Source organism: Anomalospiza imberbis, chromosome 3 (assembly GCF_031753505.1).
Source record: "Anomalospiza imberbis isolate Cuckoo-Finch-1a 21T00152 chromosome 3, ASM3175350v1, whole genome shotgun sequence".
Lineage (NCBI taxonomy): Eukaryota > Metazoa > Chordata > Aves > Passeriformes > Viduidae > Anomalospiza > Anomalospiza imberbis.
The window spans coordinates 33074434-33100208 of NC_089683.1; the positions used below are offsets into that span (position 1 = coordinate 33074434).

General features: G+C 39.3%; 2 protein-coding genes across 2 annotated transcripts; one reads left to right on the forward strand and one right to left on the reverse strand.

Annotated features, from left to right (window-relative positions):
- Positions 1–1279: 1279 nt before the first annotated feature.
- Positions 1280–15458, reverse strand: LCA5 (lebercilin LCA5). Its single transcript, XM_068183920.1, has 8 exons — positions 15237–15458; positions 13641–14016; positions 10641–11170; positions 8993–9130; positions 7734–7830; positions 6468–6613; positions 4516–4654; positions 1280–2700 (listed from the first exon to the last, which is right to left on the reverse strand). Exons 2-8 carry the CDS (start codon positions 13837–13839, stop codon positions 1895–1897), a joined length of 2055 nt encoding a protein of 684 aa, XP_068040021.1. The 5' UTR covers positions 13840–14016; positions 15237–15458; the 3' UTR covers positions 1280–1894.
- Positions 15459–22995: 7537 nt separating this feature from the next.
- On the forward strand, positions 22996–25201 carry LOC137470011 (inositol 1,4,5-trisphosphate receptor-interacting protein-like 1). The gene is given in 3 exon segments (XM_068182994.1): positions 22996–23065; positions 23462–24654; positions 24656–25201. Coding segments are annotated over 3 exon segments (1653 nt in total). The 3' UTR covers positions 25046–25201.
- Positions 25202–25775: the final 574 nt, after the last annotated feature.

Consider the following 25775-nt stretch of genomic DNA (forward strand, 5'->3'; position numbering starts at 1 on the left):
ATTGTTTTACGCCTTAGAATCCTCAACTACAGGAAATAAAAAGAAAGAATCCTCAATGTCATCTTCAGGAGAAAAGCACCCACTTCCAGAAGGGCAGCACCACCCACAGGCAAGACAAGACAAGTAACTATCCAGTCACAAGTACCCACAGTGTTTAACCACAGCCCTCTCCTACCTCTTACACCACAGTATTCACCCCAAAATGTCATTACAGGAAAGTAACACAGAGTTAAATTCACTGTTGTTGGTAAAAGTATTTCTGATATTCTGACCATCTGCAGGCAAAATGAGCCAGATAAGTTCTGTAGTATTACAGTGAATATAATTGGGATTGCAAGCAAGCAGGTGAACATGAGCTGCTCTTCACCACTGGGCACCTGCTGAGAACAGTCCCACACCCTGGATCTAGATCTGTGACTAATTTTATTTCTGAATGAGAGGAGCAAAGTGAGTTACTGCATAATGAAAACACTACCCTTTCTCTTCAGAAGAAAAATCTCGTGTTCAGAAAAATCTTGATTCAATACCTCTTTGAATCGTAAGAATTCTCTGTTTTTTAGTGTGTTTTGAATCAGGCTCAGAGGGAGCATATCAGAGAAAATCTCTGTTCTAGTAAGGAATAACCTTCAGTTTAAGGAATGACCTTCAGCTTATTTCCTGGAATGCTTCTACTAAATTCTTCATTGCCTATCTTTTCCATTTGTGTACACAGCACCAACCAGTAAATAACATCACGAGTGAAGTTGCAACCAACTCCCCACTGATGCCTTAGGTTTTAGCTTTTATGTTTTTCAGATTCTATACTACTTTAGTGAATAGTTCTGAGCTTCAAAATAGGGGATAGTAAGCTCTCTTCACAGAGTAGGTAGACAAAACAATTCATTCTCTAGCTGTGGACCAAGGACAAATTATCCAAATTTCAGGCCCAAGAGCATAAATGACATGGACTGAAGAGAGAAAAACAAGAAGGATGAGACTTCATAACCTTAAGCTATAATTGGACAATTAACTCCAATATACAAATGGACCAGAACTTACAAAAGTGTGAGACCTCCTGACCAGTCGTCCATTTTGTGACCATTTTGGGTTCATCTTGGGTGTAGCCCTGGCTGGGCTCTTGTACTGCCCAAGGTGTATCCATTGAGGCCTTTTAATAAATCTACTTTAACTCTGTCTAGTCTCTGTTCTGGGTCAGCCTTCACAAGGCATCACCCCCAGTATCAATAATATGATGTAAGAAGTCAGAACTTTGTGTTAAAGATGATCTACACACAAGAAATTTACTCAACTCATTTAATAAAACAATTTTGTTAAAAAATTACATAGTAATGATTGGAATTTTACATAGAAAATCTAGAAATTACAAAAGATGGCATTGTATAATAAATATAATCTGAATATGTGAGAAGAGTTACACATTTGGTAATAAGGTTCACAAAAACCTATGCAAAAGGAGAGAGCAGCTGTTCCTGAGTTAATTGTGCTTCTTTTGATATTCTTCTGAGATAACATGACAGCAGTGTAAAATACTCTCTTTCTAAGAGACTTAGTCCTAAGAATGTCTCTTATACTCATTTCATGACTGATATTACACATGCCTTCTCCTGGCACAGTTAAAAGGTTCTCCAAATGCCCAAGAAAGAAAGTATCTGAGGCCAAAAAGAAATACTCCAAATGAAAAGCAGTGTACTGTGAGCAGCCTACAGGCAAAAATACAGGTAAAAAACCCCCAAGCATCTCTCCTCTGGATCTCTCCTCTATACACATACCCATTTATGTAAATTATTCCTTCATATGGCTTTACAATAAATCTGAAATATTTCAAATCTATATCTAATAAGCATTACAAGAAAATAGTTTTTCAGTATTTACATATGAAACATATAAAACACGATCACTGTAAGACTACTTCTTCAACGTCATCTTCTAAAGAACCAAGGGTATTAAATCCTGGCTTGTTTGTAGTGTACTGCAGTCGGTGTCTGTTTAGGCTTCTTCCTTCACCAAAAAGCCCATTGTCTTCTTTTACTTTGACTTTACTGTTTTTATCAACAAAAGGCTTACTACTAGAGTCCCAATCTATGCCCAAGGGTGGTGTATTGTTATTTTTAGAAATAAGAATGGTACTGGCACTGCTTCCAAAGAGTTGTTCCATTAAATTGGACTTCTTTTCTTTCTTAGTATCGAAATCTGCATTCTCCTTAACATTTTCTTCTAATTTGTCACTTTTCTGAGTGAGCCAACTTGGTCTCCCTGATCCCTTCCCAAAGGAAGGTACATAACTACCAAATGCTAACTCACTATTTAAATCTACAGTCCTTACGCTTCGTTGCTTCTGCCCTTGTGCTCTTGTGCCATCATCCTGGCTGTCCTTTACAGGAAATCCATTAGTAACCTTCCCGGGAATCTCAAAGAATGGATTTGTTTTCTCTTTTTTCTCTGGGGAATCAGATTTTCTTGCTGTATTTATAAGTAGTGCTTGGGAAGTTGGTTTTGTGTTTGATGTATTTTGAATTTCTCTATCTATTTCTTGCATTTTAGCAAGCAAGAACTCTCTTTTTCGCCGCTCTTCCAGTGTTTCAGTGCTTTCTCTCTCTACTTCAGGTTTGTGGATTTCTGTCTCCATCTTTATTTTATCTTCTTTATCCAATAAAAAGTTGCTTTCTTTTTTAATTTTGTCATATTCTTTCCTTTGCCACTCTGCAAAAAAATGTTTGAACAATATTTTAAATGTTTTAATTTTAAAATACCCTTATAAGATTTTGAAAATAATGCAAGTAAAAGCCATTGAGTTTTTAACATGCTCTTCTATGTACAATGTCATTTTCCTGTTGCAAGAACAAATTCTTCAAAAATTGCAACTAAATCCACTTCTGGTTTTCTGATAAGATATCAAAGTTTACTATCATCTTCCAAAGGACATTACCCATGCTTTAGAATTTTCAAAGCACTTTGATTTCTGCCAATTGCCTTCCCATTTCCTGAGTTTGAATGAAAATGAATACAACATTACTGATTTTAATAGTTCTGATTTGCACTGTACTTTATTTTTATTTTTCACCACTGCTGACATTAGGACAGTCCTGGGATGTATGTGTGGGTTCTTTTTTTTTTCATAAAGGGAACTATTTCTGTGAAGTAATCAGGCCTCAAAGTCATAGGAGTCATCACCTGTTTCAAGCAGTGAGTGATTTAAAATACCCTACATCAGCTGCATACAGAAAAGGCCTTTACATGAGTGCTCTGTGCGTAACTGCCTGGACTCAGAGTGACTGTGCACAGCTATGAAGGGACACCAAAGGTACAAAACAGCAACTTACGGACAGAACCTAGAAATGCTTATGTGTAGAAGAAGGAGGAAGCTTCCCAAATATTTCTCTCTTAAAAATATTTTTCCCCCAAGATAACAGATGTATATTTGGCCAAAAGTTGAATATGACTACTTGGTCCCTCCAACATAGTGGCATTCTCCTTTGAACATTTTACTTAAATTTCTGCCTTAGGCTTTCACAAAGTTCTGTATTATCTACTGTACTTTGGCTCAGGATTTCAGAAACAACTGCAGTAGTTCAGTTAATTTAACATTTGTTTAACAAAGATATTTTTTCAATAGCAGATCATTATACAAGTTAAGTAAAACCCCATGTTTCTGTCTGTAAGGTGGGGGAAATACCAGCTTATTCCATATGATGGGTAACGATCTTATTCAGAGACATAAAATCAGATTCTTGGCTTATGTAAGTTGTGATAGAAGATTTTTCACAGATTTTCCCTCCGAAAGCAGCTATAGATTTTTAGAATTCTTGTCATATAGAATAAGTACTACTGTTCATTAACTGCAATCACTGAAAGAGTTCTTTAACATGACAGGGTGCAGTCCGTCTAAAATACCTGAGATGACTTGTGTCTTAATGACTTAAGTCATTAAGATGCTGTGAAAAACAAATTAATAAAAAAGCAATATTAATACGTAATGATAGAAACTGACATTTCTCAAATAGCCACACCAAATGATTCAGATAACCAGACCGGAAAAGAGAAACTAAAATTTAAAATTATATAAGTCAGTAGAAAGTACTGCAAAAAAAAAAAAAGGCTATATTAAGGAAAACACATGTGTTCTACTATAATAGAACAATAGTAAAAATAGTAAATCAAATCTCAATAGTAAAAATCTACTTCCTACCTCAATAACATTTAGCAAGTCAGAGATAACATCAGCATTTATCTTCTATGTCATTCTTGTTTTGTAAAGCACTATCTCTCAGTCTCCAATACTTTTCTGTGGACAGCATTTTTTGCTGCTGCATACTTAATCACAGCTGAGTACAGGACATGGATTATTCTATATCCTGTATTTCTTTTTGATTCTTCTTTGCATAATGTAACTGAAAATAATTTTCCACTGTAGTGATCTCTGCAAAATCATTTTGCTCTTCTCACCAGAAACCAGCAGCCTCACTTCATTAGTATTCTATGGTGCATTTTTCAGCCTTCAGCTGCCCATTTCCTTACCGTCAGGAAGTTTTGGAACCCTCTCTTCTAAGGACTGTATTTCCTGAAAATGTTTCAGTTTCTCTTCCCTCTCCCTGTCTTGTTCTTGTATTAGGAGTTCTGTTTGTTCTTTCCATCCTTTCACTTGAGTTTCTTTCTCCTGAAATAAATTAATAGAAAATTGAAGGTGATCGACAAAAACAGTCAATAAAATAAACAACCTAACAAAATCATAAGAACTTCTATATCATTCTGAAATCACATCCTTACTGCTAAACATAAAATGAGTAAGTCACCTTAAACCAAACCAGCTTTGATGACCCAGGGGTTTGGCCCCAGAATATTATCACCTCTAGTATACTTATATATACCCGAAACAAAATGAACAGACATTCAACTCTATTTTGTATTGCCCATTTCAGGGAAGTTGCATCTCCAGTGCCATAAAGCAAAACTACCACTTTCAGGGTGGTTCTCCATAGAAACCAGAGTTTAATAGAAGGCCACATTTCACCATCATATTCTCTTAACAAGCAAGCAATTAGTTGCCCTATACTTGTATAATCTGACCTTTTAACTCAAGTGAGTGAGTTGTAGATTCAGACAATTTCATTTTGGTACTTAAATTTATGGACTATTAAGTAACAAACAATCAAAGAGAAAGCTTTAATCTCGGATGACAATTTTAGCTAGTTACTACACATACATATGTAAAAGGCAAGAACCTGCAGAAAAGATATTAACAACAGCAGTAAAAATCACTAACACCAAAAAGTAGTGGCAATGAAGTGAAGATAAAGTCAGCATAGTCCAACATATGGGAGTTAACTTTGTAGATTGTGCTTATTTTAGAACAAAATAAACTTCTAGATTAAAAATACCCTTCTAAAAGAAATAGCTACTACTTAATGAACAAAGAAAATATACCTTCAAGTATTTTCCCTTCATGTACAAGGTTATCATTGTTATATTCAAAATATAAACTATGTAAGGAGATGGTGGCCAGGTATTCAAAATGCTTAACTTTAAAAACTGATGAAAGCCTAGACTACCCAAATCTAATTTACATTATTTAAAGCAATAGACATACAGAAAACACACAGCTGGACTCCATGAGCTGCACTTGTACCAACTGTGTGGTTCTGTAACTCACACACCCAAGTATATACTGGAAGAATACATTAAACTACATCCATAGTTACAGAAAGGGTTTGGGAAGAGAGAACATACAAATGAAACTGCCATGAAAAAGCTTCAGCCCTAACACGAAGCCAGCCAAGACCATCCTCAGACCATTATTTCTGAAAAACAGGTCCTAGCCTCATGTAATCAGAATTTGTACAATTTGTACCAGAATCTGATTCATCAGATATGTCATTCTGATTCGTAATACCTTACCAATCTCTGATTTTAGCCTGGGGTCACAAAAGTGTTAGCAGTACTTCTAATTGGTACTATTTTGTACTAAAAGGGGAAATGGAAAAACAAAAAACCCCAAGCATATTGACAAAGCTGAAAAGTCAGAAGAAATACCAGCACTGTGATAATAAGAGGAAATGTTACATTTTGCATTGTGAAATAATTCTGGAAAGTAAAAGAAACCGTAATTAAGACCAAAGAGAAAACAGAGAGAAGGCAGCCATCACTGTTTAACAGATTCCTTAAATAAGCATTAGAAACAAAGAAAAAGGGTGAAAATGAAGTCTTAAAAACTTCAAGGAAGTAACAGTGGCAGAAAAAAAAAATTGAGCTAATGGCTATCAGTAAGACAAAGAATATGACTAACTCTCTAAAAAAATTGAGTATGTTTTTAGAAAGGTAGGTCTTTTCTTAAAGAACAGAATGTTTTTGAAATTGTATTTGCTATATATTTACACGTGTATATTTACATATTTTCTAAAACATAAGCTCTGCATTTTACAATCTGATATGTGAATTGTCTGGACTGGGTCTCACATTTTTATGGAACTCACTATTTTAGGAAGAATTCCTTCTTTCTTGTTTGCTGTGTCACCACAGACAAGTTCTGATTCTGGAAGAAGTTCTGCTGGTGAGAAGCATCCACTGGTTTGTACACTTTTTGTGAGCTGTGGTCCTTTTTTAATATTTTGGTTGTTGGCTGTAGAAAATACAAACTAATTAGATGTTGTTTTCACTTGAAAATATCTCACTATATACCTGTCTCTCATTTTTCATGATTTGCAGCAAACAAAAGACTGTATTGAAGTTGGTGAAAGTGGAAAGTATTGATGAGTTTCATACAGCTGTTTCCGGCATCTGTAAAACCTAATCATAAAAAATATGCATGCGAAAATTCTACTGAAAAAAATAATTTAAACCCCACCTCAATGCTACTTATAGGGTCATTACAGTGCACTGAATTTTAGTTAAAAAGCCCCACAAAATATCTCACTCGTCTTACTGCTTGTCACAGAATTAAACTCATAAAATTAAAATTCACTTACTTGAATTTTTGAAACATATATACTTATCTCTATGGAATGACATTTAAAAAAATCTGAACCTAAAATGGAATAATGGCAGAGCATCTATAATAAAACAAGCAGCAGACAAACTGTTTGAAATACTGGCATTAAATATTTAAAAGAGTCCCATAAATTTCTGCTTCTTCTGACAAGTAGATTCTACTGATCCAGTGAAAATAGTCTGAGCACACACACAGACACACATATTTATGTGGGTAGGATAAGGTTTGAGACTGTCTTGTCATACCAGAAGAAATCACTGTACCGATACTTTTAGAAGATTATGTTCTGGGACACATAGACTCCGAGGAAAAAATGAGTGCAGGTCATCTGACTGACAGTACATTTGAATTAGTAAAAAATAAATAAAACAGATTACCAAAATATTATTAGCAGTGAAGATACATATTTTAAAAGCCTCTCTAATTTATTGTCAAGTAAGTATTATCTATCATCTATTTGAGATTTTACTACCAATGTTCCCCTCCTCCTCTACCCAGGAACTTCTGGTATGAAAGGAGTTAAAACTGCTCTTTGGTGAATTTCTCTGTTTTGGCTCTGCTGTGTTATGGAACAGACCAAAAAACAATGCTTTGTAACCAATGCTGTGTTGAAAGAAGTGCAAAAAGGTAAACGTGCTAGAACAAGCAGTGTCAGGGTTGAGTACTGACTGGCAGAAAAGGTATAACCCAGCTGAAACATTTCAAAGTGATGCTAATAATTTTTCTGCTTTTATTGCTTTATACAAGTTACCTCTTTTTCTTTGTACAATATCCATGTCTTTTCTAGGTGATGACTTCAACATACGATTAGCATATATATTTTTTGCTTCAAGTTCTCTTTCTTTTTCCTGTGAATGGAAGAGGTAGGTATGAGTTACTGGTATTTCATTTACCAGTCACTAGCAAAGCTGTAAATTAAATTAAAAATAGATATGATAAATAGAAACAGAATAAATAATTGTTTCATCCACTGTTTTAAGGATAACAATCACATTCCTAACTCTGTTTATGCTGTGAGAAGGCAGACAACTTTCTATCCCCCAAAAAATGCCTTAGCAAAATATTACGGGGTGGGGGGAAAAAAACATCTCTGCAAAGAAAATAAAACTAAATGCCAGTGCTTCCATAAACATGAACAAGACTTACACCGTATATATAGACTGCACAACTGAATTTTAAGTGTTGTGAAGAGTTAAACATTTCAAAGCAAGCAATGATACTTGTCACAGGGCAAGTCAGTATCAGTTAGCAGAGGCCCATTGCATCATAGAGATAGAGACATACTTTTAGCTCATTTACTGAATCAAATACAGAAATGAACAGTGAGTTATCAGAATTCATCTGACAGCGAAAAGGTTTTCAAACTGTAAACTCTCCACCAACAAATTTTAAAACGCTTACACTAAACATTTTAGAGCTACTAACACTACTGCTACTTGCTGGATAGCTGGGAACATGATGAACTGGTTCATCTCCAACATATTGAGAGTAAACTAAGTAGAACATAACAATATTTTAAATACTTTTATTGAGAATTTGGACAACAATGATGGTGGTGTGGGGTCCAAATAAATATTTGCACACGTTTAGCAACACATGTGGATATCACAAATAAATTACATTAATCTTCATTCAAACCTACTGTAATGCAAGTATATTAGTTACAAAGCACTATTTATACCTGCAGATTTAATTTTAAATTCAAGTCTTCAAATCTAATTTTCCATAGATTTTGTGGTTTATTCTCAATGCTTGGCTATGTATTTGATCTTGCTTTTCTTAACTAGTGCTAACAATAATGATTAACACAGAGACATTCCTGTTATAAACACTAGGGTCAGAGCACAGAAGATTTCAATCTAATGCAGAAAAAGAACTCACATGTTGTATATCATTAAGTACACATCAGAGAGTGCAGCCACTGGTAAACTATTCAAACCTGATTACAGATACTTCTGAAGATAAAATCCCAGAATATGGTTAGCAACTTCTATTCCTTTCACATTTTACCTTCAGCTTCTGATTTAGCTGATTAAGCTCTTCTTGGAGAACTCTGTTTTCTTCTTGAGCCTCGTACAACTTTTTTTTCTTTGAATGTAACTCGCGTTGAAAACTACTACTACTTAATTCAAGATTTCTTTCCAGGTCCTTCAATTAAAACAAAATAATATTTTTAAATAACTGAAGTAATTTTTATAGTCAAATTACTTATATAAAATTAAGTAAAGCAGTGTCTTGAGTTTAGATATGGGCTCAACCATTGCTGTAACACTGAATACATTTAAACCTTTAATCCTAACTCTGAGGGGGCAAAGCACCTGCAGATGCTGCAGCCTATCCTTTTCAGTACTCAGAGGTGATTTGAGGACATAATAAAAACTCACAGTACTTTCTGCAAGGCTCTTGCCACAGTGGACCTCCAGATCTGTAAGACAAATCTCCTACTGATGGGTAGGAGAGAGAATCCTTCTCTGAAAGAGCAGTATTAGAAGGAAGAATACAAGAAGGAATTTTTAACCTTTCTACTAGAAACTAGCTTGTGATTTTGATTTCATTTACATGCCCTCATCTTGTAATAGCTGTTTTAAGTGAAGCTGTGTTGATGAAAGCAGGAAAAAAACTAGAAGAAAATCCCTCACTTTTTAAAGTATGATTCATTTTAACATGATCCAGTATTACAAATGCTGAAATACCTAATCATAAAAGCACAGATGACAGATGGTGGCACTACAGGATGAGGTGGTTTAACTAACTCAGCCATTTATATATTGGTACTTTGGGATTTATTTTATGAAAGCTTAGTTTCCAGCTTAATCCTTGGATTTCCAGATCTCTTATCTCTGTAATGTAATTTAGGCTTAATTGCTAATATAGACACCAAACCTTAACATCATCTCAATGACATAATTTAAGCTAAGAATAGTATAAAATTTATATACTATATATAAAATATATCTACTATCAAAATAGTACAACTACCAACAGATTTAATAGTGTTAACACAATTTTTAAGATGAGTTCATAGACATATTTACAGTGTAGACATGCTTAGACATGTTTACAAAAACATAAACATCTTTGCTGGATGAAATTAAAATATATTAGACAAATTTCTTATAATGGATACCCATAAAAAAGTCTAAAGATATTTCAGTATTTAAAAAAGATGATGTAATTTTGTCCAGCTGAGCTCTTAGATGTGCAGAACAGTGGACAATCAAACACTGTATGAATGCTCTTCAAAAATTGAAAATAATTATTAGATAATTTTTTTTTTTAGAATTTTAGTGTAAAGTTCCCTAAATACCCAGAAAATTTTACAAACTGTTTCCCTCCAAAAGAAGAAAATAGATTGCATAAAGTTGTTACATCTGCACCCAGTTCTGAAATGTTACTGCTAGGTATAAAAACATTTAAAAGCGCAAATCCACAGGATATTCTCTGACAAAATATGCTTAATTTGTAAAGAGAAATTTGAATGCACAACTGTCTTATATGTAACTATATAATCACCTTATAAATAATTTACGAGATTCTACTTATGGGTAAAACCAAAAAATACTGGTTTTCAATTTGCTCCACAGCTGTGTAAAATTACAATCCATTGTGGAAAGAAATATCTATACCAGAATTTCTTGCAAAAAGAAAGTCATCCCACCTTAATTCTTTTTTCCCTGTCCTCCAGCTTGCTCTCTGCTAAGGCTAGTTTCTTTGCCAGGTCATCTCTTTCAGCAAGGTGCTTATCTGCAGATAGCTTTTTCAGTTTCTGCAAGACAGTTTTTTTCCTGTACAGTTCATCTTCTGTATCTTTCAGCCGTCTCTCAGTTGCACGTTCTTTCTCCTGAGATTTTCGTAGGCGCTCCCTTAATATTCTAATCTCATTGTTGTGCCGAGCAAGGAGCTGAGAGATTTCATTTTCTGTATCTTCAAACTTATTCAAGGCTTTCTCCTGCCTATGCTGAAGCCTCTTCAGTGCCCTGTTTTCCTTCTGCAGCTCATCCAGTTTGATGTGGAGTTCAGTCAGTTCATTTCGGAGCTCATTGATTTTCAGCAGCCTAGCAGAAAGAACTCTTTTTGTTACAAGATCTATATCTTTTGCAGGAGAATCCCTAGTGAGGCTCTGAGAACGGAAACCCCACCGTGTCCCTCTTTTGCTTGGTGCATATTTGGAATCCAATTTCTTTGTGGCTGAGAGAGGAAAAATAAAAAGTGTGTTTACTATTAGACAATGCAGTTTGTCTATTCAGACATCCTTGGAACCAAGCTCTGCCTGAAACAATCATACGATATCTAGCAGAGATGGCAGCTTTCAAACCAGACAATAAAAGGCATATATATGATAGAGTTATGCTCCTTTTGATAGCTGAAAAATGGAGATTTGTGTCTGTGATCTGCTGTAGGAGGTAATATCTGCAGCCATTAATATAGGACTCTTGTAAAGTAATCATCTGCAAATCATATCAGAAATGTCATATTTTGTTAATATTTGATATTGTTTATTAAAATGGTTTAGAAATACTATACTGTAAATGCATACAAAATTATCACGTGCTTTTAAAATAGCAACAATTAGCTGAGCATTAGCCAGTTATGTATTATGCAAAATGTAATTCTCCCAGACAAATGCAGTAGTATTTTCAAATCCAGCTGCCATGCTTACAGACAAAACAGCAGATTTCAAAGGCTCAATGCGAAAAGCCTCTGAAGCAAAATTATAAATCCCATGAAAATTCAGCTCTCCCTGAGTAATTTATTCTTGTATCACAAGTTATTTTCCACACAGTATTCTCATCTGATTACTTGTATGCACCACTTGCATTCCTATTTATTGCTATTATTATTATTGGCATCACCACACATAAAAGCTGAACATTTTGTTTCTATCTTATGTGCCTCTCATGCCAAGCTCAAAGAATGAATCATATAATCCACTAAAAATATCTCTTAAAACAACTGAATTAGAGAGTACATAATTCCTTAAGGTACATCAGTGTTTGAAAGAAGAGCAAACTGAGCAGCAGTTTGTAATTCTGGCTTGAAAGCTGGGATACAGCACTAGTCCAGTTACGTGTACACAGACAGTGTGTGTGACAGCAAATTCTTCCTCCCCTTTGCCATACACCATGTTTCTATTCTACTGAGAATACTTGGCAGCAAAAATAACAGCTTAAAAATACCTTCTTATAATTTCCTCTAGACATTTTGCAGAAACACTCATTCGTTTTCTGCTTGGTGCTCATTTTTTTCCACAGCTTGGGCAAACAAAAGAAGGTGTGTTTTTTTCCTTTACAAAGAACACTTATATCACATTCAAGTGTGAAAAGATTATCTAATACATGCACTGCAGGAATGATGCCACTCCTATCACCAGCTAAAGGAGTTCCCATTAACCCTAGACTTGCAGCCCCTGTAAGAAATTCTCCTTATTTAGGCCACTCATAAAATTCCACTACCAATATTGTACTTTTGATCATACAGTTACATTGGGGGATAGTGTATTTCAAGACAATGTATTATGACATTCACAGCACCTTCATGTAATAATTATACTCAATTCTGGCTATGTAAACAAAGAACTGGTCACACATTTGCCCCCTCCAAATTAAATAGCATGGTGGAACTGCTGTTTTTGGCTCCCAGACAGATAACCCAGGACTACCATGGAGGAGATGCCACTCTGAACACAGAGAAATGTTCAGAAGCAAAACACCAGTTGCACCAGGATACCCACATTGTCAAGGATCTGAAGAGATACATTCCCTGAGCAAATTAAACACTTAAGGTCAGACCTTTTGGAACAGACTAGATTGTAACACATACCAAATGATTCACACAGTATCAAGCATTTATCAAAGACAAAACCATCTGCCCAAGAAAGGCAGGACATGCTAAGACTTCACCAAAAAACTATACAATTATTTAGAACAAGCTGTCAAAGTGCAGCAGAAAGCCTTCACAGCCCTACTTAAGCCCAGGGCTTGCATAACCGTGCTACTCTTCTTTGCAGGGATGTTCACCTCACAAAAAAATATCAAAAAAGCAGCCTATGTCTGTGAGGGAGCTCAAAGTGGAGTTGTGTCATCTCAAATTGGAAATATTTTACCCTCAGAGAAGAAGAAGGAAAAACTTTCTTTTGACTCTCCATCTGAACCTAATTTTCATCAAAAATATTTTCTTTTTTGTCACATTAGCAGTCTTTTGTTTATTTAAAGTCATTACAGTATTATCCTGTAAGGCTTAGTCAACTAGACTTCCACAAGACAAGTATCTGTAGGTTATTTGGTCAAGGAAATTTTAACAATTGTCTCCTTTTTACAGACTGCATAGCAAGGACATGCCTTGGGTTTTTGGCCTTGAGCTTTTTGTCAGTGACAAAAAGAAAGCATTAGCACGATTCAACAGAAGGTTAGTATAAAAGCCATATTCACTTGCTTAGAAAATTGTGAAGAATTCTGAAAATCACCACAACTTCTCTTTATGCAGGAGAAGGTTAATTTCATTTTCAATGGAGTAGCTACTGTCTACCTGCCATCTGTAGTATAATTCACATGAACTGTATTTGTAGATGCTCATAATGCTACTTTCTCTATTTTGAGTTTTCAAAGATAATTAACTCTTTGGAGCAGTTACAAAGCAGCAATTTCTGCTGCCTACCCACCTTGGTAGTGCAACAGGCTGTTTGAAGTCTGTGTTTTGTGATGTCTTTTTTCTTGGTTCGTAGATGGAGAGCTTAGTACTGGCGACTGGCTGGATGAACGAGATGCATTACCTTCATCTGAATAATAGGAGTCACTATTTTTATCCTCATCTGATTTCCTCTCCTGTTCAGAATCTGGGCTCCTTACTCTTTCTCCCATTTTCAGGTTTAATGGCTTTCCAGTATTTTCTCAAAGACTGCTCATTTTGGCACAAAGGATCTTTGACTTGTCACAATGGCAGCAGTTGGATTATTTCCTCCAGTTTATCCTCTTCATCTCCAAGCACAAGATCTCTGCAGTTCAGCAAGCAGTAGTTATCACTCAGAATGCATTTTTCTCTAACAATTTAGAGAGAGAGAAAAAAACCAGTGAGAATGGTTTTGCTAACAAAGAAAGTTGTTTAAGAAAGAAAGGTAAAAGAGCTGTAAAATAATTAATGATTCCTATAATCTTATAACATCCACTGTGTTACCTATTGTTTATATTAGTAATTATATTTATACTAATTATTTATATTAAATATCACTCTAGGAATGCTAGTATTACATTCAATAGTCTGAGGTATTTCAATCCCAAAAGAGAAATCAGAATATTAACACAGCTAAATCTAGAATAAGAAACTACTCCCAAGTTAGAGAAGGGAAAAGAAGAATTTAGAAAACAAAAGAGAACACAAGTGAAAGTTTGATGATATTCAGGAAACTAATTTAGACATGTTTTAAAACTTTTTCACCAAATGAATTAACAACTTATTTGTGTGACTTGAGATATTTGTAGAATTTGACTGAATCTTCTATTTCTCAATTTTTTGCATTCCAACGATGTTAAATAATGGGCTTGAATATCAATTTGTCATTTGTCTGGAAAACATCCAGTCCCTAACCCCTAAATAAGACTGTACCTATCTATCCCAATCTTCACCCTGAAAAGTACTCCCATACCCTTAAACATCTGGTGCTTCATGCCTTCAAGGATTGGCCAGAGCACACACATTTGTGTCATATGTATTTATATATTTACATCTATATTTCTACCTTTTTGTATCTGATAAGAGAGACCACACCACCAGTACATGATAAACATTACATCTGAAGCAGGTATAAAATAAGGAGGGCCACTCCTGCAGCCCAATGCAAACTGAAAAATCCCATATCTCAAGGTGAAATCATCCCATTCTGTATTTGGAGACACTTCTTGAGAATGTAATGGAGCAAATATATTCAAAATTTTCTTCACCTTCAAAGAAGGTCAAAAGAATTTTCTCAACAGTTTAGGAAGTGTTTTACTGACTATGCTCAGCTTCCCTTGTCTTTTGACTTTCTCACCACTCTTGGCAGCTTTCAAGCTTAATTTCATCATCTCTATCTTTTCAATCCAACTTTGAGATAGCAAGCCTCTAGTGGGTGAATAAATAGGGCCTGCATCGGAGCCCATCAGTTCCACCTGTTGCATGACATAACCTCCTAGCTGATTTCTAAATGGCAAAGCAAATTACACACCAAAAAATTGAGCTGCTTTCAGCCAAACTGCTCTGCGCTGCAGGACATTCAACATACCTGTAAATGAGCTGTAAATTTTTCACTATATTTTTATTTCTGAATAAAATAAACTTGGCCACCTTCTCAGCCTTCACTGCCTATACATGCATTATTGCAGAGCCAAGCAGAACAGAAATGTCAGCTGCCAAGACAGTTTTCATTACAAATTCAAGCTTTCTGGCTCAGTTCACTGTTAGCACAACTCTGTCTCCAGTGACTAGAATCCATTTGGCCTCATAATCTATACAGAAGGAATTAGAGGAATAAATATCCCATCAGGTTTCTAAACTGGGAAGATGGTTGGAAATTAATACTGAATTACCTGGAAAATAATATTTTTTGTTGCTTTCCAAAATAATGTTTTTCAAACACCTAAATATTTTCAAAGTGATCAAAAAAATCAGAAGTCAAAAACTTATGTCAAAAGAATCTGAGGAAAACTAAAATTTCACTGCAAAGCCTAGAAAGTTAAATAAGCTATGCTTGAGACCACCTGTCCTAGAGATTGCTAAATATAAGCTGGAAGGTATCATTATTGTGAATATTCAAATAATTTTTCCTTACAAGACAGTGGAGTTATTAAAATTTTGCAAGGATGTAGCTAATCATAACTGTAACTAAGATCATGTAAGAATATTAGAACATATCACGGTGCTTCCCTACTCCCAAATACTTCCTTTCCTAACTCCTGGCCCCACAAACACCTGTACAGAATGGATGTTATTTCGCTCCTTGAAAAGCAAAACAAGTCTGAACAGGCAGTGTTTTGGGCACAATCTGTTCACTAAAAGATGCACAGGCAAGACTGCATCAGGTCTGTCTTCACAGGACAGAATTTCAGGGAATGCAAAAAAATAGAAACTAATCTGTTTATATTAAAGTACTAAAATAATATGAGATATAAAAATAGTACTCTGGAGGCACAGACCTCATATTCTTACATTTAGGGAAAGCATAAATGCCTACAGTTCATGTCTAATTATATATATAAAACAAGAGCACCCACTTTCACATACCAACTTAAAGCTGATCAGTTATTTTATAGCCTCACAAGAGTTCACTGAAGAGGCAATAATCTTTTTGAAGAATGGTTTTCATAACTCACTGTATTTAAAAGAAACAAATTGTAAGAACTGGAAGATTAGAATTATCCACCACTCCTGTACGGGATATTCCTCACTCCTGAGAATATTTTGCTAAGTATCATTTTGACATACAGTGATATAAATGAACAGGAATTTTCAATGCATTCTGGAAGTACTTGAAAAGCAATGGAATGAAAACAAATTGAAAAAGGTAAAACAAAGAAAGCCCCCTTGAGGAATACCCAAAAACATCTCTTGGATCTTCAAATGGTTTTCAGTTCCATAAACTGGTAATATTATCATAATTTCCATACAAAACAAAAAAACCCTTAATCTATAAAGTCTTGCCAAATTAATTTTTCCAACAGTTTATAATACAATTTGATTAACAAAAGAATGCACAGTTTATCTTGAGAACAAAAGAATAACTAGGATATTTGAGTTTCACTTGAGTGAGCCTAAGGACTGTTTAATTAAAAAATGTTTTGGTTCCCTGACTTTCCAATTGTTACAAACTAGTTTGAGTTGACTATAAAGTGAGTTTAACTCATGTGAATAAGATCCACAAAGATATCTATTTTCCCCTGTAGGTTTAATAAGTTGTGAGGAGTGAAACATTATGGATTAGGAGTGGGTCTACTAAACTCCACCACCATCATCAAAATCCCAATCCTCTCCCCTCAAAAGCTTAAGGCATGCTTTTAGAAGCCTAATGAATTGAGATCACACCAGTAAGAGTGGCTGAAGGAAATTTGGGACTTGCACGAACTTTAGAAAGAGTTTTGTTTCCAAGATTTCATAGTCCTTTACTGCTGCTACTTCTATCTATTGCTATTATTTACGTATTTTGTATCAAAACTATGTTCATCATTACAAAAAACAGTCAAGCACCAGGTCACCACAAAGGACACGACAGACAAAACAGAGAACACACAAAACAAATGCAACAGAGACAGGAGATTCCCTATTACTCCTAAGTAAATCACACAAACAGAAATTGAACCCTGCGATTACGGTATTATGCAATAGACAGGAAGGAAAATTACTTAGCAATTCTTCTCATGCAGTGCACCCAGAGCTTAGTTCTTTAGTACAAGACTCATAAAAACTTCTTAAGTCCTTTTCAGTATTAACACCCTTCCCAGACCAGGGGAAGCTCAGTGCTTTTGCTGGTCACCGAATGGCACTTCCCCGTACAAACACTGACCTCTAACGGCCCGCTCCGTTCTTCCACCTATTCTGAGACAGGGACACTGCAAGAAAGTCAGCTTCAGACAAGTACAAAAGCATCAATCCAAGTCATTGAAGTGCTGAACTTCAGAGCAAAGAATAATTTCAAAATAAATTCGTCTCCCTCCTCTCTCTGCATCCATCTTTTTCATATCCAAATACTGTAAGTTTTCCAGAAGAGAGACAAGCAAAATTATTTACTTTTATGACATCAAAACATACTGAGTGAGAAGCCTTAGTGAGGACTAAGTATAACTTCATCAGGTACTGCAGCTGCTGGCTTAACTGTATGTAGTTTTTCTAGATTTACTAGCTTTTAACAAAATCACAGAATCAATTAGGTTGGAAAAGACCTCGGATATCATCAAGTCCAACCTATGACTGGACATCAGCACGTCAACAAACTCAGGGCACAAAGTGCCATGTTCAGTCTTTCCTTAAACACTTACAGGGATGATGACTCCACCACCCTGAGCAGTCCATTCCTATGTTTAATCACCCTTTCTGTGAAGAAATTGCTCCTAATGTCCAACATAAATCTTCCCTGGCACAGCTTAAGACTGTTGCCTTGTCCTGCATTTTGGTGAATTAAAACGCTCTATGATTTTAAAAACCTATGTTACATTTACCTGACTCTGTCCCAGTAAACCACAACGCTACTTGTGTGAGATCTCAAAATGAAGAAGCTGCTGGAAGTCCCAGGTCAGAAATGAGGAAATGGTACTTCAGACAGAACACCTTCAGGCCAGCCCTACAACCGGGAGAAGAGATTATGTTTCTAAGTCAGACTGCATCACGGAGGCTGGTGCCGTCGCTCATACTCCCACCCGTACCCCGGTGCGTGCGGACTCACCTAGTTCAGCCCGGCCGCCCCGAGAGCAACCCTCCGGCTCCCGCAGCGCAGCCAGGCAGCTTTCCTTCACTCAGCGGAGACGTCCTTCAAGAACATATCGAATGGCATTTTCTAGCAGCACTTCGCGATGGCACATTTTAAATGCAATCACCGAAACCTACATACACTAAGTGACTTCAGAAGAAAGGACCTGAACACCATCGGCGCGAGACCTTTCGGAGGCCAACCCCAGGCCTAGGCCCGGGCCCGTTCCCAGCCCCCACAGCCCCCAGGAAAACACGGCCCCGCGGCGGTCCTGTCCCTCCCCGTGCCGCTCCCTTCGCCCCGCGATGTCCCCGCCGGCCCGGCCCGGCCCGGCCCGTCCCGGCGGTACCTGCCCAGCCCAGAGGCCCGCCCGGAGGACGCGCCGGCGGTTGCCGCGTTACGCTTAAAGGGGCCGCGCGGCGGCCATGGACAGCGGCTGCCCGGCAACGGGCGGGGGCGGGCTCTTCTCGTCAGCCATTGGCTGCCCGCCCTGCCAGCTTGGCGGCAGCAGCTCTTCCCATTGGTACGAGGCCAAGCCCCGGCTGCTGATTGGCTGAGGCGCTGCTAAAGAGCGGGGAATGTGGAGGGGCTGAACCCTGCGGCGCTGTGCCCCGGCGCCGCCTGCAGAGGGCGCTGCGGGCCGGGCGCGGGGCCAGGTGAGCTCCGCCGAGCTGCGGCCCGAGGGGAGGCGCGGCGGCCTCCACGGCGCTGTGCCCCGAGAGCGGCAGGCTCCGAAACCCTGCCCTGCCCAGCCCTCACCGTCTTGGTTCTGTTGGGCGCCCCTGTGACATCGAAGTAAAGCAGCCTATGGAAAAGCACGGGGGTCCTGGTTGACAGCCGGGTAAAGGTGAGCCAGCGTGTGCCCTGGTGGCCGAGAGGGCCAATGCCACCCGGCCTGTATCAGGAGTAGTGTGGGCAGTGCAGTGATCGTGCGCCTGCACTCAGCACTTCTGAGGCCACACCTTGGGTGCTGTGTCCAGTTCTGGGCCCCTCGCTACAAGAAGGACATTGAAGTGCTGGAGCGAGGCCAGAGAAGGGCAGTGAAGCTGGTGAAGGGCCTGGAGCACAGCGGAGGGAGCTGAAGGTGTTTAGCCTGGAGAAGAGGCGTCTCAGGGGAGGCTTTTTGGCTCTCTCTGAGTGGAGGTTGTAGCCAGGTGGGGGTCAGCCTTTTCTTGCAGGTCAGCCTTTTCTTCCAGGCAGCTAATGACAGAACAAGGAGACGTAGCTTCCTTTAAGCTGTTCCAGGGGAGGTTTAGGTTGGACACTGGGAGGCATTTCTTCACAGAAGGGGATGTTAGACATTGGAATGGGCTGCCCAGGGAAGTGGTAGAGTCACTATCTCTGGAGTGTTTAGGGAAGGACTGGATGTGGCACTTAGTGCCATGGTCTATTTGACACGATGTTCGGTCACAGGTTGCACTTAATAATCTCAGAGATGTTTTTCAACCTAATTATTTCTGTGATTTTGTTCAGAGAGCTGCCCGGGAGCACAAGGCTAGTAGAGCAGCCCGCCACAGTGCTGAGACCTCTGGGCGGTGGGACCAAGGAAGCCTTTGGGGAGCCTTGGGGATGTTCTGGCATTGCCAGTTTGAACACAAGGCTTTGGGTCAGGGTGGCACCTGGGATAATGACTGGACAGGGATAAGAGCAAAAGGGGGGAACAGGAATGGATTGTATTGACAAAAGGATTAAAGTACTGCCAAAAGCTGGCAAAAAGGCTTGAGTTCAAAGGCAGGCCCAATGTAAAGAGGCTGTTGTGGTTTATTCCACAAAAAAGTAAGAGGGTTTCTAAACCTTGGCTTTTATTACTCCGAGTTACTGCTATTTTTTTTCCCTAATCCTAATCTTTCAAAATTCTTCACAAATTTCTTTATGGAGAGAGGAAGGAAAAAAGAAACAGGAGATCTTGTTTGCTTCACTTGCTGGAGTATGTTATGTTAGCACAGTGATGAAAGTGACACAAGAATTTGGGTGGAGCAGGAAAAAGTAGAACATTTCAGATGAAGATTATATCCTGCCTGTATGGGAAAGCATAAATGGGATATTCTTGAGAGGGAGGCATATTTGCCCTTGGCAGAACTGTGTCTCCACAATTCTGAATGTTCAAAATAAATGCTCAGTGACCATTAAATGAAAATAATAAAAATTGAGGAAACAGGACAAAGTTTTGGTTTTGTTTACCAGTTTTTGTTTATCAAGGCAATATTTTTGGGCACAACCTGTCGCTTCACAATAAGAATAAGGAAATATGTGAGGAAAGTACAGTTTAATGCACTTGAAATTAAAATATGGCAATCCCTCTTCCCTGACTATAAATTTTAGGAGCAAAAATGGAAAAAACCCAAATGTGATTATGAAAGACTCAAGAAATTTTTAAAAATTATGTGTATTGTGCACAAGAACTCTGAATATGTTTAATTAAATTACTGGAAAATGTAATTTAGTAAGTAGGCTAGAATGCAATCAGAAACTGCTGTAAAAGGAGAGGAGATGTATACTGGTATTTCAGAAGCACAGAAGTAGCTGTGTGGTGTAAACCTGTCGTGGAGTCTCCCAAGCTGAATAGAGCTTTTCATTTTTTGATCCTAATAGGCAAGAAAACAGGCATGAAGCATGCAAAAACCCCCAACAACCCGTCTTTGAATTTCCTAATTTCAATTGTCTCCCTAATTGCACTTAATATTTTTGCTGTACTTGCATTGCTATTATGAAATTGGTTTCAATAAACAATAAAAACTCATGTGGATCTTTTTAAAATTCATCCTCTATGGCTTCATGTAGCTCACCCTTGTGCTAAACAGCAAAAGAATATAATTCATCACAGCAATGCTGGCAGAGAATCATTGATGTCCTTCAAAAAGATCCAGGGAATGACAAAGATGGAATAATTTTATAGCTTGCAACTAGAGGAAATGTATTGCTTGCATCTGGCAGCAAGCCAGGCCAGAATCTGAGATGCTGTTGCTGCTGTAAATAGGATGAAAGGGATTTATAATCCATCTCCATGCCCACTGTAGCTAGGAAAATTGTAAGCAGAAAAAGCAATTAAAAAAACAAACAAACATGAGAAAGCATTAAAATACGTGGGAGAGACCTTTTTTTTTTGTGTTGATGATTTATAGACTAATTGCCATGGCTAACCATTTGAGGCCTGGTTAGTGACTAACTAATCATTACTTACTGAATATGGGTAACACAGGTATTGAATTTAGGCAGTATGTATGTGTAATCCAAGTATTGAATACAGGTGTTCAGTCATAATGAAAACAGGCCTCTTGTTCACAACAAATGACATCAGATTTCTCCAGCAAATGCTCCATCCAGAATAATGCCAACAGACTTGAATTAGCTGCTGAGCTGGAAAAAAATCAGGTATTGTGAAATGTTGGCATAGAGATTAATTGATAGAAATTTGTTAGTCAAAAAACTACAAATAATGTATTTTAGATATAGTCCTAACAACCTAACAGTTGATACACAGCACATGAATGATGGTGCTGTATTTCACATTCCCTTGGACAGGACAAATAGATGAATCACCTGAGCAAGACATAAAGTTTTGCAATTTTCTTAAGCCTGTGTAAAGCAAGTCTGATGTCTTAACTGCTTGCTTGGTTGGGAAGGTTGTTTAAACAGAGTATTAAATTCAAGAGCTGGAGTGGGAAGTAGAAGGCTCAGAAGGAACAGCCCTAGCCTCGGAGCTGAACTGAGGGGAAGGATGCTCTAGAAAGGCGGGGTGGAAGCCTTCAAACACTAAATCAGGTCCTAATGTAACAGTTTGCTACTTCCAGAGGTTCCAAAAAGGGATAAAGCTACCAGGCTTAGTCAGATGAGTGGAACCTGTGCTCTTTTAATTGTTGTACAAAAATATTGATGGGAAATCCCTGACGCATGGAAAAAATGCTACTGGTTTCTACTGCACCATAGAAATAGCTGTGGCAAACAGGGTAGAAACTGTTAGAATAATTGCACCTAATGTGATGGATAAAACAGATTCCTTGAATCGACAGAACAAAGATGATGTTCAAATTGGGAAAGGGAATATCTTTCTAGTATTGCATTCAATACCACAATTTCTATAAGAAGTGGGGAATTAAAAACTGCATGGTGATACAGATGATGGAGAAAAAGGGATGTGATGATACCAGAGTACATGATGTGCAAATTCACTGTCAGATTCAGACTTAGACATTCAGTTTCTGCAAAAGATCAAAGGCTGGTTAAAACTATCAGACAAGGTATGAAGTACCAAAGAAGACCCCTTTTGGCTCCTTCAGCTTTCACATTTTCTAAGGTTTTCCCTCAGAAGAGGCCAAATGATAGTGTACATGCATAAACATTTATATAGGTCTCCCTGCATATACCAAAGGAAATACCTTGCAGACACACTTGTAAAAACATCTTTGTTCAGAAGAGAGGGGTTTCTACTACAGAGATTTTGCCTCAAAGCAGGTCTTGGTAGCCAGGAGTGCTTGTTCAGTGTCCAGTAGCAAGGGAGATATTTATGGAAGAGAATCATAGCATCATTTAGCTTGGAAAAAATATTTAAGATCAGGAACTCCACCATTATTTACTCCTGGCAGGAATGCAAGCAGACACCTGTGGCATCAGAGCCCCATTGTCACAATGGGGGCAGCTGCCAACAGAAGCGGCAGGTAACGCAGCCTCAGTACAGCCTCAGTGAAGGGCAAGTGTGCATGCAGACAGGAGGCTGTGCTGAAACACGAGTAGCCGGGGAGGCGCTTCTCAGTGGGCATCCAGCGGCCAGTCCCTGGCAGGAGTGCCTTTGGCTGGGAAAAGGCATCACAGCCTGGCAGCTGCCTGGCCCCTTGTTTCCCGCCTTCAAATCCTTTCAAATCCCGGGGACCCCTGTCCCCACTTCCTCTATCAGTAGCTCCCTCCAATCCCCACTATGCTCCTGACCGTGTCCTTAGGCCATACTTGCCATTACATTTCTTCTCTTGCTTGTGCAAGGCCGCATCCTGTACCCACTGCAGGCTGGGGATGGGCTGGATGAGGCTGCACTGGAGCGCATGCAGCAGCATGCTGAGTACCTGAACCAGCAGATGACTCGGCTGATTCAGGAGCTGGAGCAGACGAAGCAGGAGCAAAGTGGTGGGGCCTGGGGAGCCCTGCTCGGGTGGCAGTTCTGGGCTCTGACTGGAATCCTCATCCTTCCCTTGGCCCTGCGGTTTGGACTTGGGAAGATTGGACGCGATCCAGCAGCAACTTGGTGGAGGAGGAAGAAGGAGGATGCAGCATTGTTGCCAAGAAAAAAATAGAAAGCAGTGTTGCTGCAAATGTGGATGAAGACAAAAAGGATGCAAATGAAGAAAGCAGCAGTGTTGATGAAAAGGCAGAAAGCAATGTTGGAAGTGAAGGAAAAGAAGGCTACAACACTGCAAAGGAAGAAGTGAACCCCGATGAGAAGGCGGAGGAAGCCAGTGCTGCTGGAAATGAAGAGGCCAAAGAGGAGAAGGCAAACGGAGAAGATGATGACCACAATGCCAAACGGAAGCTTGGAAACCGTTTAGAGGAGCGCATGCAGTTGCCTGTTCTGGATCTGGACAAAGGTTGCCAGCTGATAACAGACCTGATGGACAAACTGACCCACATCTTTGGACAAGGCTTGTCCAACAGCTTCTACCCGGTGCCACAACAAGCCGTTGGAGTGGGCAGCACTTTTGAAGGCTGGAGTCCCCATGCACAAGATGTTGTGTACCGTGTGCTTGTACCCCTGAGTCCCCCTCCAGGACATGCCTTCCACCTGGAGCTGGACACTGCAGGGATGCTCCAGAGGAACTTCTGTGTCCGTGTGGAGCTGCTGTGCACCTGCCCAAGGGAGAGGCTTGGGGAGGACATGCTATGTTTCCTCCACCACCCCGAGGAGGAGCTGAGAAGGAAACAGGACCCCAGCCTCCTGCACACCCTCTGCACCAGCTCCTATCTAGATGTGGAGAAAACTGTCCACTGGTTCTATCGATTTGTCAGAGTCACCTGGCTGCTGTTGCCTCAGTCCCGCCACTGGCGTTTAATGCTGCAGCCCTGCAGCCGCTCCTGTAAATTTCAGCTGAGCAAAGACAAGGAAAGCTTCACGGCTGAGATGATCTTTGCGGTGCGGCAAGGAGGCTCCGATGTCTTTGTGGGCAGCCAGCCTACAGAAGCAGGCATCCCAAGCACAACATGGCTGGAGACTTACACCGTGGCAGAGACAAAATTCTTCAGGCACATTTCCAGGCAGGCCCCCACAGGACAGCTGTCACTGCAAGTGCCTGCAGCTCCTCACAGGCTTCCTGATGGGTGTAGGTTTTTCCAGCTATGCCCTGAAGACTGTGGTGATGCGCCTTCTGAGCACCGTACCCCTGACATGGTGGCGCAGGAGGGATTTTGGGCAGCGACTGATGGATATCCTGAAGTACCTCCGCTGCTCACTGGACACCAGACAGCTTCATCACTTTGTCGTCGGCAATGCCATGTTTCCAATGGGGATCAGCTTGCCCCCCGGCTTCCGGGTGGCTGAAGCACCCAACCTCTTTGAGCACCTGGCCAGCAGTCCGGATGCCCACAGGAAGGACGTGCAGGTGTACAATTGCCTGCTGCATCAGCTCAAACAGCTGCCGATCCACGGCCATTGAAAGAGATCCTGGTGCACAGAGCTGTGCTTCTGGGGCCTCTTGACAGACCCTGTATATATTAACCTCCCGTAGTTAGTGCATTTACAGTACATATCAGTATCCTGTAAGTAGTGCTTTTACTATATTTATTAATACCCCATAAGTATTGCATTTACTATATATATATATATATTAGGACCCTCTAGTTAGTGAATTTACCCTATGTATAAGGACACTCTAGTTAGTGTTTTTACTATTTACATTAATACCCTCTAGTTAGTGCATTCAGAAACCCTCAACTGTCTTTGGATTTGTTTCAATAAACTGGCCTATTCCAGTATCTGGATTGTGCGAGCTCTTCTTGAACTCGGGCAGACCTAGGGCATTTGTAAATTCCACCAGTTGTGAATTTGTGACTGGCTGGGAGTAGACACTGTTAATAGCAAGGTTTTTTTAGCAGACGCACACAATTCTCAGTCTGTGTTGCTTCTCTCAGCAGACTCCCTGGTGCAGCAGCCATGGAAGACCACGGTGGCTACAAAGATGATTTTTGCCCTGTGCTCCCCTTGCACTCTCTGTCCATGCTGGCCATTCCACATGGGCTCTGAAACTCCCTGGCAGCTCTGGCTGGGCAGGGACCAAGAAAGAGGCACTGCTGCTGTGCCTCCTTGTGTTCACTGGGGAGACAATGAAGGTCTTGCTCATCCCAGACACACTGCAGGACTTTGGCACCACAGAAATGAATTTGTTG